Below are 15,290 nucleotides of genomic sequence, written 5' to 3'. Positions count from 1 at the left end.
TAATTGTGTTGTCTCCTGGAAAATTATTTCTCTGCATAACAGGGTAAAAAGAGTACGTTTATTGAACCCATTGTAGCTATTTTAATCTCCAAATGTGTTGTTGTTCATATAATAATGACTCTGTCAGGAAGAAAATCAATTGAATTTGCTCTTGATTTATCTGCCATTTTCACTCCTGATCCAATCTAAGTTCATCACATATTTTTCATAATAATTTTTCCCATTGTTATCTCAGACAGCCCAAATAAGGTTTGCCTGCTTATTTTGCCAGCTGAATTAGTATCAAATAGCTCAGAACTTCGTTTGACTATTGAATCATGTTGATATGTTTGTTCTAATGTGATTCCCTAATCAGTAGACAGTAGTAGAAAGAGAGGCTCACCAATCCAAAATAACCATTCACTTTGATGAGGCTATCTTTTCTTGCTAACCTATGAATCGTTCCCTCTCCCCTCTCCGAGTTATCACTAAGTCACTTTCTCGACAGTTCGACAATCAGTTAAGATATAATGGATGGATGAGATTTTTACAACGAATGGTAGCCACTTTAGTTCCCACAATTTGAGCTCCATGAGCCATCAAACCATAAATGAACATAAAGGGAATGAGTTGGATACAGTGCAAGGGGTAGCCATATGCCTCTTTATCTATCTGTTAATGCCAAATGCAAACACCAATGGTCCTTTCTAAGGGCTAGCTTTGTCCTAGTCTCAATTGGCTGTCTACTCCATGACATTGGAACCATCCAATGAAAGGGACAACCCTACACATATATATCCTTGCACCACTCTTCAGAAATATGGACCTGTCCTTGAACCAACCTAGGCATTGATATTTTGATAGATTGAGTCGGCTCAACCATATTGAACAAAAAGTAGGAAAAATTTGGTATCTACTATACTTTACCCTGGTTTACATAAGTCCATTAGTTGTCAATATCTGAGTAGTTGTCAAAAGAAAATCCACTAATTTAGAATTTGGTGTAGTTCCTTTTCCATAAAACTGTTAACAAGAGAGACAAAAATCACAATCACTAGTTAGCTGTAGCAATTGGGACCAAAACTCTCACCAGCCAAACCACAATTAATGATGCTGAGAGATGCATTTATATGCATGTTTATATATCTGCAACTATATAGATGAGACGAGGAGGGAGGGCCTCCTTATCACAACCACTGCTCTGCATGGCTTCTTTAGGCTTCACCATCTGAATCACTATTAGCCACTATCTATTCTCTCTCTTCCTCTTTTCTCAATTGTTTTTGGCTTAATTCTTATCTGCATACTTGTTGGAATGAGAGGTTGAAGCTGCCAGCATGATCTGGTCATGTAGTTAGTTTCTTCTACTTGTCTTATGCTCGAAAGATTTCATCATGGAGAAAAAAAAAGGTTCTCTTGTGTGTTTTGCCGCATCAATTATCTCTCCGCGTTGTAATTGTTTCAAGTTCTTACTGTAAAACCTTCTTGTTGCCTTTCCTTGTTTCAATCTGATTTCTATTAGAAAAGAAAAGAGGGGGAAAATTGTTAGTGATTGTGTTTGGAGGTAGCTGTGGAGGTAATGGTGCAAGTTTTGTCTGCTCATGAATTAAGGAAAGAAATCAACTTACTTCTGTGGTTTTCCTTTATCTGAAAATCTAAAAATGATTGGTCAACTAGTTAAACTTCCCCTTAAATTCAAGATAGAGAAGAGGAGGAAGTATACCTTGATTTGACTTCATCAGATCATCTGGCAGTTTCAATCCCTCAATTCGCCAACAGAAGCTTAAAAGTCTGGATGAATGCTTATGGAAAGAGGAAACTCAACAAGGTATTTACTGTCGTCTCACTAATTGGTGTGAATCTTTCCTGTTAATTGATTAACTTCCTCTCTGTGTACTTTGTTTGTCGTGAAATGATGAAAAGTCCAAGTCTTTTCCAATCTGTTCTTGGTTGAATGCTTATTCTCTATGATTGAATAGGGAAAAAATAGTACATCTTCTTGCTCTGTCAATTATTGTTATATGAATTTTAAATTTAACAATCTACAAACAATCAAAAGTTAAATTTAATATAGACAAAGAATCACAGTTCATCTTAATTAGGAAATATATTGAACACTAACTAAAACTACTGTTAGAAATTGTATAGAAACACTTTTTTTTTTTACTTTGTTGCTTCCTATTTTAAATGGAGAACATAATCTCACATGAAATGTTCTTAAAACTATTTTCTTCTTGCAGTCAATAATGACGCATGTCCAATTTGTCGTATATCCTTCTTAATGACTTTTTCTTTTGCACAATCAATCACTTTAAATTTAATAGACAATGAGGTTTTTGTATTCTTCTAGTATATTCAAATCTTCTAAATTGTAGTGGATGAACATGATAGTGATACTTAAAAAAAAAACAATCCAATGCAAAATTTTCTTCAGTGTGGGTCCTAGAGAGGTTATATATATATATTATAGATATTCAGTTACACCGATTAATCATATCACTTAATTAAGATTTTTAAAAATTATAATAAAAGTGAAATTTTTTATAAATAAATTGTTATTATGAATTTTAGATGAGAGGTGGATGTGAGAGTTCACAAAGTTGTTGTAGTCGATTGAGTGCAAATGCTAGATAAATTTTTTTTTAAACCTTTTTTATAGACATTTTAAAATATTTTTTAAAAAATATTAATAATATTAAAACCTTAGAAATTATTTTTTAAAAAAGTGAGTAAAATTTTAGGCATTTTAAAATTTACTCGTACGAAGGAGAGTCGTCCAGCCGTAGAAGGGGAAGCGGCGCGATGCTCGCGTCCAACCCTCCTCCCCAGGGGTCGGCGTCCTCTGATGGTAATTACAAAATTCTTGATTTTTCTTCACGAATTCTCCACTTCTTTTTGTTTTTTGCTCTTTTGTGGATTTGATCCGTCTTCTTCTTCTTTGATCGCTGCTCCCTCCGAAGAACTTTGGGACGCTGCTTCCGGATTCGCTTCGTGGAGATTCTTCTGTGGTTATTCTTCTAAATTTGTTGTTTTGACGATCCTGATTATAGAGATGATGGGAGGGGGCGAGAGGAAGAGACCTGATTTGACGCTGTCCTATGCCGCGTATCACTTCTCTACCAGCGGGGCTTCTGTTGCCATTGCCACAACCGTCACTCATCCGTTTGGTACCCAATTGTCTTCTATCTAGTTTGACAAGCCAGCTTTTTTTGTTTTCTCGTTGTTTATTTTTTGGATAGTGTTGTATTGTGCATCTGATAAATTATATAGCTTCGATAAGAAATTAAGGAACCCTAGATAATCGAATGCAAATTGTCGTTATCTTTGGGAGAATACATTGTGAATTCATGTTCTCTATTCTATTTCTTCGGGCTCTTATTTTTATTTTGAAGAAAGAAGATCATTTTTATCTTTTTGGAGTTTTTGTGAAGTAACTTGGGTATCATATGTTCAATCAAGTTGTTGCCTTTGCTTTTATGTCATTTTCTATTTCTTGGTTAACAGATTTCGAGGCCTTAACTATCTTGGCTTGTCAATTTTTTTCCCTCCTACACTAGTCAGTGATTGGGTTTAGTTCTAGACCGCAAATATACGGTATCTTGCAATAGACATTAGCCAGTGTGTCTTTCCGCTTCCACTAAGATTTAGCTGAATTTACTTGGGTGGAAATACAAGAGGGAGAGAAAATTAACAAAATTGTTCATGGAGCATGAATCGATCATGTACCTCAACTCCTATTTTTTAACCCAAGTAAAGCAAGACTTAAATAAAAGGTTGTGATTGCTCTTTTAATAAGGTCATATGAATTGGTTGCAGATGTTGTCAAAGTTAGACTCCAAATGCAGCTGGCTGGCCAAAGAGGGCCTTTGGTCGGGATGGTATCCTCTTATTGCTTCTGTTTATCTTTGCTAGGAAGCTTTGTTCATTCTGTCTGAACAAAGAGACAACTGCAAAATAAGATATGTGATGACAACAGGGAACGATATTTTCTCAAATGGTGAAAAATGAAGGACCTAGATCACTCTATTTGGGACTTGGACCTGCGGTAACTAGGTCTCTAATTTATGGAGGTCTTCGCTTAGGCTTATATGAACCCTCGAAGTATGTTTTAGATCACCTAATTGGTTCAACTAGCATCATTGTGAAAATTGCATCTGGGGCATTCTCTGGAGCAATTGCCACCGGATTAACAAATCCAATGGAAGTTTTGAAGGTAAGAAAGTTGCAGATTAATTCAGTATTTAGTGTGTATTTACTTGCATATGGCCCCCGTCTAATGCAGCATATTTTTGCAAAGGTAAGGTTGCAAATGAACTCTAGCTCGCAAATGGGACCCCTTAGGGAGATCCACAGAATTATTTCACATGAGGGTCTGAAGGCATTTTGGAAAGGAGTTGGTCCTGCAATGGCTAGAGCTAGTTGTCTGACAGCTTCACAGATGGCAACTTATGATGAATCAAAGCAGGTTCAACTTTTTTTTTTAAAGATGTGCTGATTATTTTATGTTAGGTGCTTATTTCTGGTAAACCCCTTTAATAGTTTGAAATTGTTTCCTTGCCATTCCTTCTGCAGCTTGATTTGTATTTTCTTATTCAATTTGCCTTTTTCTTCCAGGCTCTACTCAAGTGGTCTTCTCTTGAAGAAGGTTTTGGTCTACATCTCATGTATAAGGAATTTCTGGTTTGTTTTAGCTGTCAAGATCTATAAATTTCTAGTGCTTTAACAAACAACTAACTCAATGCCTGCATGAAGCTCAAGTTGCATAGCTGGAACCATGGGAACTCTTGTAACTGCACCAGTGGACATGATTAAAACTCGTCTAATGTTACAGCGAGAAACCAGTGGTGCCAGAACTTACAGAAATGCACTTCACTGTGGTTATCAGGTATTGTGCACGGACTTGCATTTTTCCAATGCAGAGGTTATGTCTCAATTCTATTTGTTTAGAACAGAGTTGTTTTTCTCATTTACCTTGGTTACTCTGGTTCCTCAATGATCACATAGAGTTGCATCTGTTTAAGTTATATGTTCTTCAGTGGGGAACCATTTCTTATTGAAATCGAGAGTAACTCTGGCACAATTTCTTTTCAAACAATTGGTTTTTTTTCCTATTTAAAGTGGCATTGTTTTTTAATTTTAAATCTTCCTCTTTAATTTTTTTTTCAAATTTTGTTATCATATTTGTGCATTCTCAGGTAGTGGTTACTGAAGGATTTGGAGCACTGTACAAAGGGTGAGTATCACTTTATACTTCCAATATATTGTAATTCTTAAAAAAATGATATGTATTGCATTTGAACATGTTGTGCAATTTGTTTGTTCAACAACAAAAGTAATCTATTTCTTTCAATTCAACTGCAATATTTGTTTTTCTTATGAGTCTGTCATTAAGTGTTATCAAACCAAGGTTATGATTGTTTCACATAAAAGGTATTCTTTCAATAGCTTTATGTATTTAGTTTCACATATAAAACTGAGGTTGGTGATATAAGATGTACAATGATACATGGAAGAAGCATAATCAAGCATGCAAGTTAGTTTCAGCACTTTCATTTTTAACTGTTCTATTTTTCACATAGTATCTAATGTGGTTTTTGTATGTTGTTGGATGCTATATTAATATATTATAGTACTTATTTTATATTTCTTGAATTAATTAATGTAGATATTTATAAATTCAATATTTCATTTGGTTTGAATTCTAGATTTTTTTTTTATCTTTTAGTTTTGAGCTAAACATAAAAGGAGAGCCTTGACGCAACGGTAAAATTGCTGCCATGTGATTTGGAGGTTACGGGTTCGAGTTTCGAAAACAGCCTCTTGCAAAGTAGGTAAAGCTGCGTACAATAGACTCTTCTCTAGGACTCGTATTGATGGGAACTTCGTGCACCGGGTTGTTTTTTTTTTTTAATTTTGGGCTAAACATAGTTTATGATGGTAGGAATTGACCACACATTCAAATATTACTTTTTTCTACTTGTGTAACATTTATTATTTTTACTATATATTTGATAGATTTTGTTTTGTATTTTATTAACTCAAAATGAGTTGTGGCTGACACTCCAATGTCAAATAAGTTTTTTCTAAGTGAATTGTGGCCAACCTAATAAGATCTTTCCCTTTGGTGAAATATGTTGACATTGAAAAGCAATATATTAAGGTTGTGGTATTCATTCTTTTATGATCACAATATTTTCCTCACCAACCTTTTCAACATACCATCCAGCATTTAAAATATTTTTCTGCAGTATGAGAAATGTGAGATGCATCCAAAATGTTAGCCCATTAGAATCTTCATAAGAAATAGCAAATAAACTATTTCTTCTTCCTAGTGAACTAATGGAACAAACATTCTGTTTCACTCCATATGATCTTCTAATCTATCCATTATTCTTTTTGATTTATTTCTTCAATCAGTGCCTCTATTGTAATTATACTAAGACAATTTTGATCCTTAACCATATCATCTTTGGGTGATAAAATTATTTGCAAATTTTAGATTTTCAGCCAAATTGAATGAGATCATACTTTTATAGAATAAACTTATTTGTCAACCTTGTTTCTGTGAATCTCTTTTCACTGTCATTTGATTGATAGTTGTCCGAGTATAATTGGGCCCTTGCAAATGTACCTTGTGTCCTACTAAAATAATCATCTGTTGTGCTTTTTACTACTCTCTTGCATGAAAAAAGGCTGAGAATGGCAGTCATGGTCTCTAAAAATGTTAACTATCAAATAACTGCCAAATCACTCATTATACAAGCAATTGAAGATGCATCTAGGTTTTAACTTCAAAACATACAAAAACAAATTTAACTGGTAAACATACCACAACCAAAAATAAACCAAAGCACAGTATTTTCTGTAAATAGAAGATCCAGCATCTAGATTATGATCACACTAAGGATCAAAATCATGGGTGGCTAGAAATACACTGTTCATTCTAGTAAGCATTCTTGATTATCCAATAGTTTGGATACGTGGTATACCTCTTGCAATGGAAAGGTGAAGGAGAGAAGAAATCAAGAGGGAAAGTTGAGGCCTGACCTCGTTCTGGCAATGGAAACCCCCAAAAGGGCAAAGTGAAGATGATAGTGTACTCAGAATGATGCAAGTTTTACAGTGAAAGGATGGAGCAAAAGGAGATTGTATTTTAGAATTTTAGCCATTAAGTACATGTGAATCATGTGAGCCAACTTCACCCAATCTCAATTTAGTCCTACAGGGGAACAGTTTCAGTGCACCAGCCTGAACCTTTTCTAATCCTCTGCTGAGTCAAGTTGGCTCAGGAGTTGTATGTCAATGGATCTTATGATCCTACAGCCTGGATCTTGATTTTGCTACCCTTGGTTGGGATTCATGATCTAGAGGTGTATGTTTGATAACTTGCAAATTTTAGTATTTATGCAAATGTTAAGTTTGATGGATCCATTCATTGAACATTGAGTTGTTCACAAAAGGACGGTTAAGTCCACTATGTTATATGGAGTTGAATGTTGGACTATGACTCGAGCACATGAACAGAAGATAAGAGTTGTAGAGATAAAAATGTTAACATAGATGTCCAGACATACAAGGATGATCAGGATAAGAAATGAAAATATTAGAAAGAACATTGAGATTGCACCTATTGAGAGAAAACTCTAGGAGACACGTTTAAGATAGTATGAATATGCTTAGATGACCAATAAATACTTTAGTTAGACCATGTAAAACTATGATAAATGTGCACATCAAATGAGGAAAAGGAAGATAAAAAAAAATTTGGTTAGTAATAATAAAACAAGATAAACTTTATTTAAATATAAATGATAATATAATAAGGGATAGAATCTAATGACATAGAGGGATCCATATAGTCAACTCCACCTAGTGGGATAAGACTTGGTTGTTATTATTTTTGATGTAAATATTAAGTTTCTAAGACAGACACTGAAATGTCTTTACTAGCAGATATTCATCTATTTATAACTGAAATTCATAGTGTTGTAAACATTATCTAGCCATTGCTTATAATGACTACTAGTCTTGCTGAAAATTGGAACTATTTGAGAACTAAATACCAAGTGGAAGATCAGTAATAAGTCGATTCTACACATGCACATATCTGCCTTTTGTGGATTTGGAAAGCACAAGCTAAAAATCTGGGATTTCGTGCTCGTGTGTTTTAAGTTTAGAATTTTTCATAGTGTTGTAAACGTTATCCCATTGCTTATAATGTATTTGATTAGGCCCAAGTGGAAGATTATAAGTCTTCTACACATGCACATATCCCTTTTTGGATTTGGAAAGCACAAGCTAAAAATCTGCATGTTTATGTGCATCTCTTAATCTCTAAAACATGCATCTTCTGCTGTATCTGCTTTTGCTGTCAAAATAAACCGAATTCATGTAGTTAATCTTCTTTTTTTTTTTCAGGGGGTTTGCAACTTTTGCACGATTAGGACCGCAGACCACAATCACATTCATTGTTTGTGAGAAGCTACGTGAACTGGCGGGAATGAAGGCAATTGGATGATATTCATCATTAGAGATCCCATCTCATGCATGAAATCTGATAACCATCACTGGCATTCAATTCTGATTCTACGTCCACTTAAAATTTTGGGCAATTGGGAATCATTAACTAGTGTTTTCATCAAATGATTTCATTCCATTTGTAAACTTATGATTTGTGTTCTTTCAGGCTTCTTTATATCAGTCTAGCATTTATTGATCAAAGATAAATTTCACAATGTAAATATGGAGTTTCTCCAAGTTGCATATCTTCTGATGGTTGTAATAAATAGTAATCTTGATAGCTTCAAGCTAAACAAATGAAGAACTTGCTATATGTTTGTTTGCTGAAGCCCCATTTATTTGTGGTAAGTCATCTCTTAACTTATTCTTAATTTACTGTGTTAAGGAAATTTATTGTTATCTTGATGCAGCGCTAATAAATCGTGCCGTTCAAACAAAAGAAAAATAAATATTATGATAAAATCGTTAATCCCTTTTATGCATCTTCAATAAATATTAATTGTTTTTTGTTATTAAACTAATTTATCTTTAAAAAAATCTATAACAAGCTTTTTTTTAAATAAAAACAATTTTTTAAAAATTTAAAATTAAATTTATATATGGCTTCTTTGACGGCTAATTAGAATAAAAAGAATATTTTTTAAGCAAATAATCAATATATTAAGTAATGTGTTGCGTTACTTAATATGCTAAATTTATTATAAAAAAGAAATTATTTGTAAATTAAAACTTTGGCTAATTAGTGTAATAAAAGATCGAAGTTTTCTATATTTACTTTTTCAATTGTACATCTCCTCTAATCACGCGCATTGAAACACGTACAAATTAGGATTATATTATATTAATTACCATTTAGGGGACTAATGAAATTAGATTAAACTAACCCTATCCACGCAGCGTCTAGGTCGCAACTGGCAATGGCAGAGTTAATTTTCTTAATCTGCGCGGCCACATGGACGGCTAGGATGTCTCTTGGGTCCCTTTGTATATATATCCCACTCCGCCCCAATCAAGAACCCAACTCTTCTTCCCGCGGCCGGGAAGGAGAGAGATCGCCGGCGCGGTAGCAGATGCTTCTCCGGAGTAAGAGGGACTCGAGAAGTAATTTAAATTTGCGTTTTTGGTTTCGTCTTTTTTGTGAGGATTGATTGCGACGACGGACAGATCGAGACAATGGGGGATTAACTCGTCTTCAACAGGAGAAGAAGGGGATCGATGTACCGGTGTGAGTGCGAGGGAGATCGGCTGCGGAGCAGCAGCAGCAGCAGCAGTTCCTTCTCCGGCGGTGGAAGGTGGCAGGGTGAGATCGAAGTAATTTGAATTTGAGATCTTGATTTTTGTCTTCTAGTGAAAGTTTTGACTGGGCCGCAGAGAGGCGCGAGATGTAGATTTATGTCTCCCGATATAACTCATCTTCCTTTGCCAGGAGACGACCTGGTCCGGCTCCCGTGGCCTTCGAGAGAGCTGCGGGGGGACGGTTTCGGGGTGTGCACGGAGATCCTTGGCTCGGAAAGCTGTGAGATGGTGCCGGAGGAGGCAATGGTGGGGGAGAAAGAGCAGCAGCAGGGGACGCGGAGGAGGTTGGATCGGCAACAGAGGACGGAGAGGAGGGAATTTCCGCCGCCTATCCAGTGGCTTCAGATGCCGGAAAAGCGGGAAATGAGGGCACAGAGGAAGGATGGAAGGTTGATCGTGAAGGAGGTGCGACTCGACAGGAAAGCTGGGATTTTTCGCGTCGAACGGCAGGACGGGCGGCTCAGGTTGTTCCTGTCCGAATCAGAAGGCTTCCCTGACATGGGAGAGGAGGAGAAGGCGCTGGAAGAGGAGGAGGAGATGGCGGTAGAGGAGGAGAAGGAGGTGGTGCAAGTGGAGGACGGAGAGAGGTGGGAATGGCCGAGGCTGGAGAGGTGGAGGAGGTTCGCCGACGCGGTGGTGAGCGGCGGCAGAGAAGCGGTGCAGTGGTGTAGTAACAATTTCACGACGATAGCGTAGTCGTGTGGAGGCGGCCGCCAGCAAGATGGCACCGCCATTTTTGAAGATTAGGGTTTTGTTTACATAAATTTACGGCGTTGGCTTTTTTTTCTTCGGTGAAAATACCTTCGTTCTTTTTCACGCCTTAGAAAATAATAATAATAATCTTTATTGTAGGCGTAATATGGTGTTTATATATACATATATAGTGATTTAAAGAATAAAAAAATTATTACATAGAATCGAAAATAGATTCTAAATTCTAATTTTATGAAACAAAAAATTGAATTTAGAAAACATGAACTTACAAAAATATCATAGACATTTGGATTAGAGGAACTTAATTTCTAAAATTTGTCAACAGGTGATACTATCACTTAACAGTTAATAAATATGTAATCCCCCTTATAGATTTATTATTTTTAAGACTCCATCAAAGATTGGCCAAATTAAATTTTTTATGATAAATTTGTGAAAATGGATTTAAAATGATTAATTTATTAATTAAACCGTTTATATTTAAAATTAGATTCAAATATATAAATAGGTGGAGTATATGATAAATTTATCATGAATGATATTTTATGATAAGAAGTTGTATATTTGGATTGATGATCTATATATAGGCTAGCTAATCAATTGTATTATTATTAAAAATAAAAAAAATTAAAATTTAAATGAAAGTTCTTGACAGGTAAGCTAATTTGTAAATCAGATTCAAAACCTCTAATCTATGTTAAATTCAGGTATTAGATAGCCTAAATTGATTATATTAAGTTGAAAGACTAATTTTGTTCATAAATTGTGCCCCTTTTTTGCTATTTTTTTATTATTATGCAAGTGATTTACAAATTTCCAGCATAGCATCTGGAATAATACAATAGTAAAATATTGAAAGGAATAATATAAATTTTAAATGAAATAAATATTTTAGAGTGTGTATAAATTATATTCAAAATTAATCCAGTAAATAAATTAAATTATATAAAAAAATTATCAGGCATTTTTAGAGTGTCGCCGCCAATTGTTACATCAGATCATCCAAGGCCCAAGCACGGACGGCTGAGGTTAGTTTGCGTGTATTTTAGAGTTTGCTTAATACATGGTGGGCGACGCATACCCACCAATCGGAAGCATCTGGAAGAGGCAGAAAAGACGAAGAGGAATTATCCACCATCTCACCGTCCGATCCGATCAGGCGTCTTTATTAACCCGCTGCTGCCTCCTTTCCTCTCCCCCAACCCAGAAAACCTAGTCGCTTCTCGCGTCTTCCCGATCCGATTGTTCAGAAGATGGCCGACGACGAATCCGTCCCTGATATCGCTCAAACTGAGCCGGCTGTGAGTGTATCGGTGTGTTTTCCTTCGATCTTTTGTTTTTCGGATTGTTTGAGATCTGACGAACTGGGTTGGGTGGGTTGAAGGATCGGGCGCCGGTGAACAATGATGGTCTGAGATATCTGGAGTTCTTGCATGTGGCGGCGATCCAGGCGGTGCTCTTCATCGCGAGGCTCTATGCTTTCGCCAAAGAGAGCGCGGGGCCTCTGAAGCCCGGCGTGCAGACTGTCGAGAGCACAGTGAAAGCGGTCGTCGGACCCGTCTACGACAGGTTTCATGACGTCCCTTTCGATCCACTCAAGTTCGTTGACCAGAAGGTTATTCCTTCTTATGTTTTCTCCATTTACGATCTCTCTCTCTCTCTCTAAGACGAGAACTGTGAAGCCAATAAAATTGCTCTCACTTTGTTGTGTAGGTTGGAGAATCGGTTGAAAAGTTGGACCACCGCATCCCTCCATCGTTGAAGCAGGCTTCAGCGTTGGCCCGGTCGGCCGCTGGCGAGGTCCAGCGCGCCGGCCTGGTAAATTCTGCGACAGGTCTCGCTCGCTCCGTGTACACCAAGTACGAGCCGGCTGCGGAGCAGGCCGCAGTCTCGCTTTGGCGGTCGCTGAACCGCCTGCCCCTTGTCCCGCAGGTGGCCCACGCCGTCCTCCCCACCGCTGCCCAACTCACCGAGAAGTACAACCAGGGCGTCTCTTACTCCGCCGATAAGGGTTACGCCTTCTCCGCCTATCTCCCCCTCGTTCCGACGGAGCGTATCATCCGCGTCTTCTCTGGCGAGGTCGCCGCCCAGTGATGTCCTGATGGTTGAGCTTCCCGTCACCGCCTCATGCCTTCTGCTTTAGGTATCGTCAATAATGTTTCTTACCAAATTAGCTACGAAACTTCGTCTCTCTCTGTTTTTTTCCTGGTCTTGTTTGTAAATGTGGGTTCTGTTTCGTTGTCATCTCTGATGGTTTTCTTTTTTTGCATTCTCTATACAAGTTGTAGTTGAATGAACATATTGGGTCGAGTAACTCATAACAAGCATGTTCTAGTCCAAAAAACATGAATCTCAAACATTTGTATTTCATCACATCTCTGGTGATTATCAAGAGGAGCAAAAAACTAATCACATAGAAACATCAAAACGAAGAAGGAAGATGAGAGATGCAGAATCCCCAGTAGCAGTAAGCAAGCTTCCCTTAGTCTGGTCGGACAAAATTAATCAAGTAGTCGAGACCATAGACAATATCATACAGCATCAAGCCTATCCGTCCGCCAAGCCAACTGCCAATATGACTTCCCATCAGGTAACCAAATCTTCCGAGTCTTCGTTCTCCATGGAAGCCTCCTGCATAGGTCCCAAATAGAGTGCCGGCCCCTCTGAGGAATCCTTCCGTCATGGATCCGCCAAAGTACATGGCTTCAAAGAAATCCCACCCACATGATATGATTGGCCCTGTAATACGCTCGGCCTTCCTGGATGCCTCCTTTGCGGCTCTTTGTCCTGCCTTGTGTGCTTGCTTGGCGGCCGCACTGGCACGCAGCCCCCCTGTGACTGCCTCAGTCAGAGCTACCTGAGTTGCTTGGCCCCTCGCCCTTTCCACATGTGCGTTTCTGATGTTGTATACGTAAAGCTTAACCCCCTCTTTGGCGACGCAGGCAAGACTTCCAGAACCCATATCGAAACAGTTCAAGAATGTGAACTTCCCACTTTTGGATGCAACTTCTTCACCCACAATTTCCCTAAACTTCTCAGCTGCAAGAGCAATGCATGAGTTCCCGAAACTTTCCTATCAAACGATATGCATGTATAAATCCGTTTCTTGATATTTTCCATTAGCTATCTTATTGAATAGCAGCTATCTATCCGCGCAGCTAAATTGAAATTTTCAAGTTTATCTTCGCATGTAAAACCTTGTGATGACTATCATTACAACATAAACTGGAAATTTTCATAATTTTCAACCCTAGCTAAAATCATACAATATCAAGTGCACACCAATTAAGAAGAGAACAAGGATAAGCAGCGAAATCGATCAAAATGATATAATTTGACAATACAAAAATCCATTGGCTGTTTTCATCGCCAGAAGTTTGAAGAAAATACTTCAAGATCTGTATCATAGGAATCATCTAAGTGAAATTAAAAGGTAAAAGGCAATGCATATTCCATGCTCTACTTTTATGAACCAATGCTCATTGCATTTATCTTGTTTACGTATATATGACCTTCCATCTTTCAGTTTGAATTGTTCAAAGTTTTGCCTCCATAATCAAATGCCTACCGATCGAAAAGCCCTTAACCTAGGAGCCCCAGTTCATCCGAATGTATACTTAGTCACTAATCTACCTTGATGAAGGATTGAAATCAAGAGAACACGTACATAGCAACTCCAACATCGGTTTCCTAGTGTGTTCATTGCCAATTAGCCAACAAGTTAATAGACTCAATTTCTTACTCTACTGCTTTGGTTAGCATCCTTCAAGATACAAAATATAATCCTACCCTTCCAAAATTTGAACAAGCATCTTGTATAGGTATAGTGAGGCATCAAGAACAGAGTCGGTGCACCTCAATGGCAAGTAGCCAAATATATTGAGTGGTAGAGGAGGCAAAACAAGAGTGTTCTTTCAATGGTTGGTAAGGTTGGAAAAGGAAGGAATAGCCAAGAAGTCCAAGACGTCATTAATGATTTCTCTTGCCTTCCCTAATTACTCTTGGCCATGCCAAATTAGGTTAAGAATCCATCATCTCCCATCGATCATATGCCCTGTTGCACTAATTTAAAAAAAAAAAAAAAAAAAACCCAAACGGAATCGACAAAAGGCGTCCGATTTGTAGATTAAACAACAATCATGCGTGGAGGAACTGGCAAACGAGAGAAATTGGTAAAGTAGGGATCGAATGAAAGCGAACCTGTCATGCTGAGCGCTATGAAACCGGCAACAATGAGAAGGAGCCGAACTCGCCTCTTTTTGAGGTCCATCATCTTCACCGGCAGTGAGTTCGAACCCTAATTCCAACCTTGATCGGCGGCGATTTGGAGGACGGACGCAGCGTGAGCACGAATGATTTCCCAACGAGAAGAGGAGACTTTTGGCTCTCCGCGATTGGCAGGACGAAGGAGTAGAAGACGACGATCCGAACGTGATGACGTCGAGGCGAACAAAATTAATTAATTACTAAATCTATTGAAAATTTAATAAATAAATTTATTATCAATTGTTTTAAGCAAATATATATAGCATTGTCTTTTAATATATATTTTATTAATTTTAAAAATATTTATTGATTCAAATATACCATTTTATTTCTCTTTTATTTATATGCCATTTTAATATATATACATTAAAATAATATAGTATGTTAAAAAAAAGTAGATATATAAATTAAATTTGGTCATAATTCTATTAAATTTATTCAAACGAATGTGTTCTTTTTCTGAGAAAAACAAGGAGATGTTAATGTGACAAGTAAATGGCTACTCTTATTTCTCT

General features: G+C 37.2%; 3 protein-coding genes across 9 annotated transcripts; 2 read left to right on the top strand and 1 right to left on the bottom strand.

Moving 5' to 3' along the window:
- The first annotated feature begins 1,154 nt into the window (after positions 1-1,154).
- LOC141843056 (uncharacterized) lies at positions 1,155-8,802 on the top strand. Of its 6 annotated transcripts, none has more exons than XM_074731076.1 (9): positions 1,155-1,807; positions 3,030-3,146; positions 3,796-3,857; positions 3,956-4,192; positions 4,277-4,444; positions 4,594-4,643; positions 4,732-4,864; positions 5,175-5,212; positions 8,398-8,802. In XM_074731076.1, the coding sequence occupies exons 2-9, from the start codon at positions 3,032-3,034 to the stop codon at positions 8,495-8,497; spliced, it is 903 nt and encodes a 300-aa protein (XP_074587177.1). In that variant the 5' UTR covers positions 1,155-1,807; positions 3,030-3,031; the 3' UTR covers positions 8,498-8,802. The 6 variants fall into 6 exon arrangements, 5 of the variants coding, with proteins under 5 accessions (XP_074587177.1, XP_074587180.1, XP_074587176.1 ...); XM_074731075.1 differs by lacking the exon at positions 1,155-1,807 and adding an exon at positions 2,752-2,827; XR_012603010.1 differs by lacking the exon at positions 1,155-1,807 and adding an exon at positions 2,770-2,827 and having other exon boundaries at positions 2,940-3,146; positions 4,594-4,659; positions 8,398-8,487.
- A 2,907-nt stretch (positions 8,803-11,709) lies between these two features.
- On the top strand, positions 11,710-12,823 carry LOC141843625 (stress-related protein-like). 2 transcript variants are annotated; one of them, XM_074731674.1, is made up of 3 exons: positions 11,710-11,810; positions 11,894-12,124; positions 12,223-12,823. In XM_074731674.1, exons 1-3 carry the CDS (start codon positions 11,763-11,765, stop codon positions 12,601-12,603), a joined length of 660 nt encoding a protein of 219 aa, XP_074587775.1. In that variant the 5' UTR covers positions 11,710-11,762; the 3' UTR covers positions 12,604-12,823. The 2 variants fall into 2 exon arrangements, with proteins under 2 accessions (XP_074587775.1, XP_074587774.1); XM_074731673.1 differs by having other exon boundaries at positions 11,710-11,822.
- A 94-nt stretch (positions 12,824-12,917) lies between these two features.
- LOC141843626 (uncharacterized) lies at positions 12,918-14,782 on the bottom strand. Its single transcript, XM_074731675.1, has 2 exons — positions 14,710-14,782; positions 12,918-13,548 (listed from the first exon to the last, which is right to left on the bottom strand). The coding sequence occupies exons 1-2, from the start codon at positions 14,780-14,782 to the stop codon at positions 12,992-12,994; spliced, it is 630 nt and encodes a 209-aa protein (XP_074587776.1). The 3' UTR covers positions 12,918-12,991.
- Positions 14,783-15,290: the final 508 nt, after the last annotated feature.

The sequence above is a fragment of the Curcuma longa genome, chromosome 12 (genome assembly GCF_044706935.1).
Source record: "Curcuma longa cultivar G26 ecotype Majalengka, Jawa Barat chromosome 12, ITB_CL_G26_1.1, whole genome shotgun sequence".
NCBI lineage: Eukaryota > Viridiplantae > Streptophyta > Magnoliopsida > Zingiberales > Zingiberaceae > Curcuma > Curcuma longa.
This window is presented reverse-complemented; position numbering and strand designations above follow the sequence as displayed.

Excerpts from the sequence above, each read along its gene's own strand:
- LOC141843056 (XM_074731074.1), top strand. The coding sequence starts at position 2,782 with ATGCTCGCGTCCAACCCTCCTCCCCAGGGGTCGGCGTCCTCTGATG. Across the intron at positions 3,858-3,955 it reads GAGGGCCTTTGGTCGGGATG|GGAACGATATTTTCTCAAAT; the intron begins GTATCCTCTTAT and ends TGATGACAACAG. Across the intron at positions 4,644-4,731 it reads GGTTTTGGTCTACATCTCAT|CTCAAGTTGCATAGCTGGAA; the intron begins GTATAAGGAATT and ends GCCTGCATGAAG.
- LOC141843625 (XM_074731673.1), top strand. The coding sequence starts at position 11,763 with ATGGCCGACGACGAATCCGTCCCTGATATCGCTCAAACTGAGCCGGCT. Across the intron at positions 11,823-11,893 it reads AGCCGGCTGTGAGTGTATCG|GATCGGGCGCCGGTGAACAA; the intron begins GTGTGTTTTCCT and ends GGTGGGTTGAAG. Across the intron at positions 12,125-12,222 it reads TCAAGTTCGTTGACCAGAAG|GTTGGAGAATCGGTTGAAAA; the intron begins GTTATTCCTTCT and ends TTTGTTGTGTAG.
- LOC141843626 (XM_074731675.1), bottom strand. The coding sequence starts at position 14,782 with ATGATGGACCTCAAAAAGAGGCGAGTTCGGCTCCTTCTCATTGTTGCC. Across the intron at positions 13,549-14,709 it reads CATAGCGCTCAGCATGACAG|CTGAGAAGTTTAGGGAAATT; the intron begins GTTCGCTTTCAT and ends TTGCTCTTGCAG.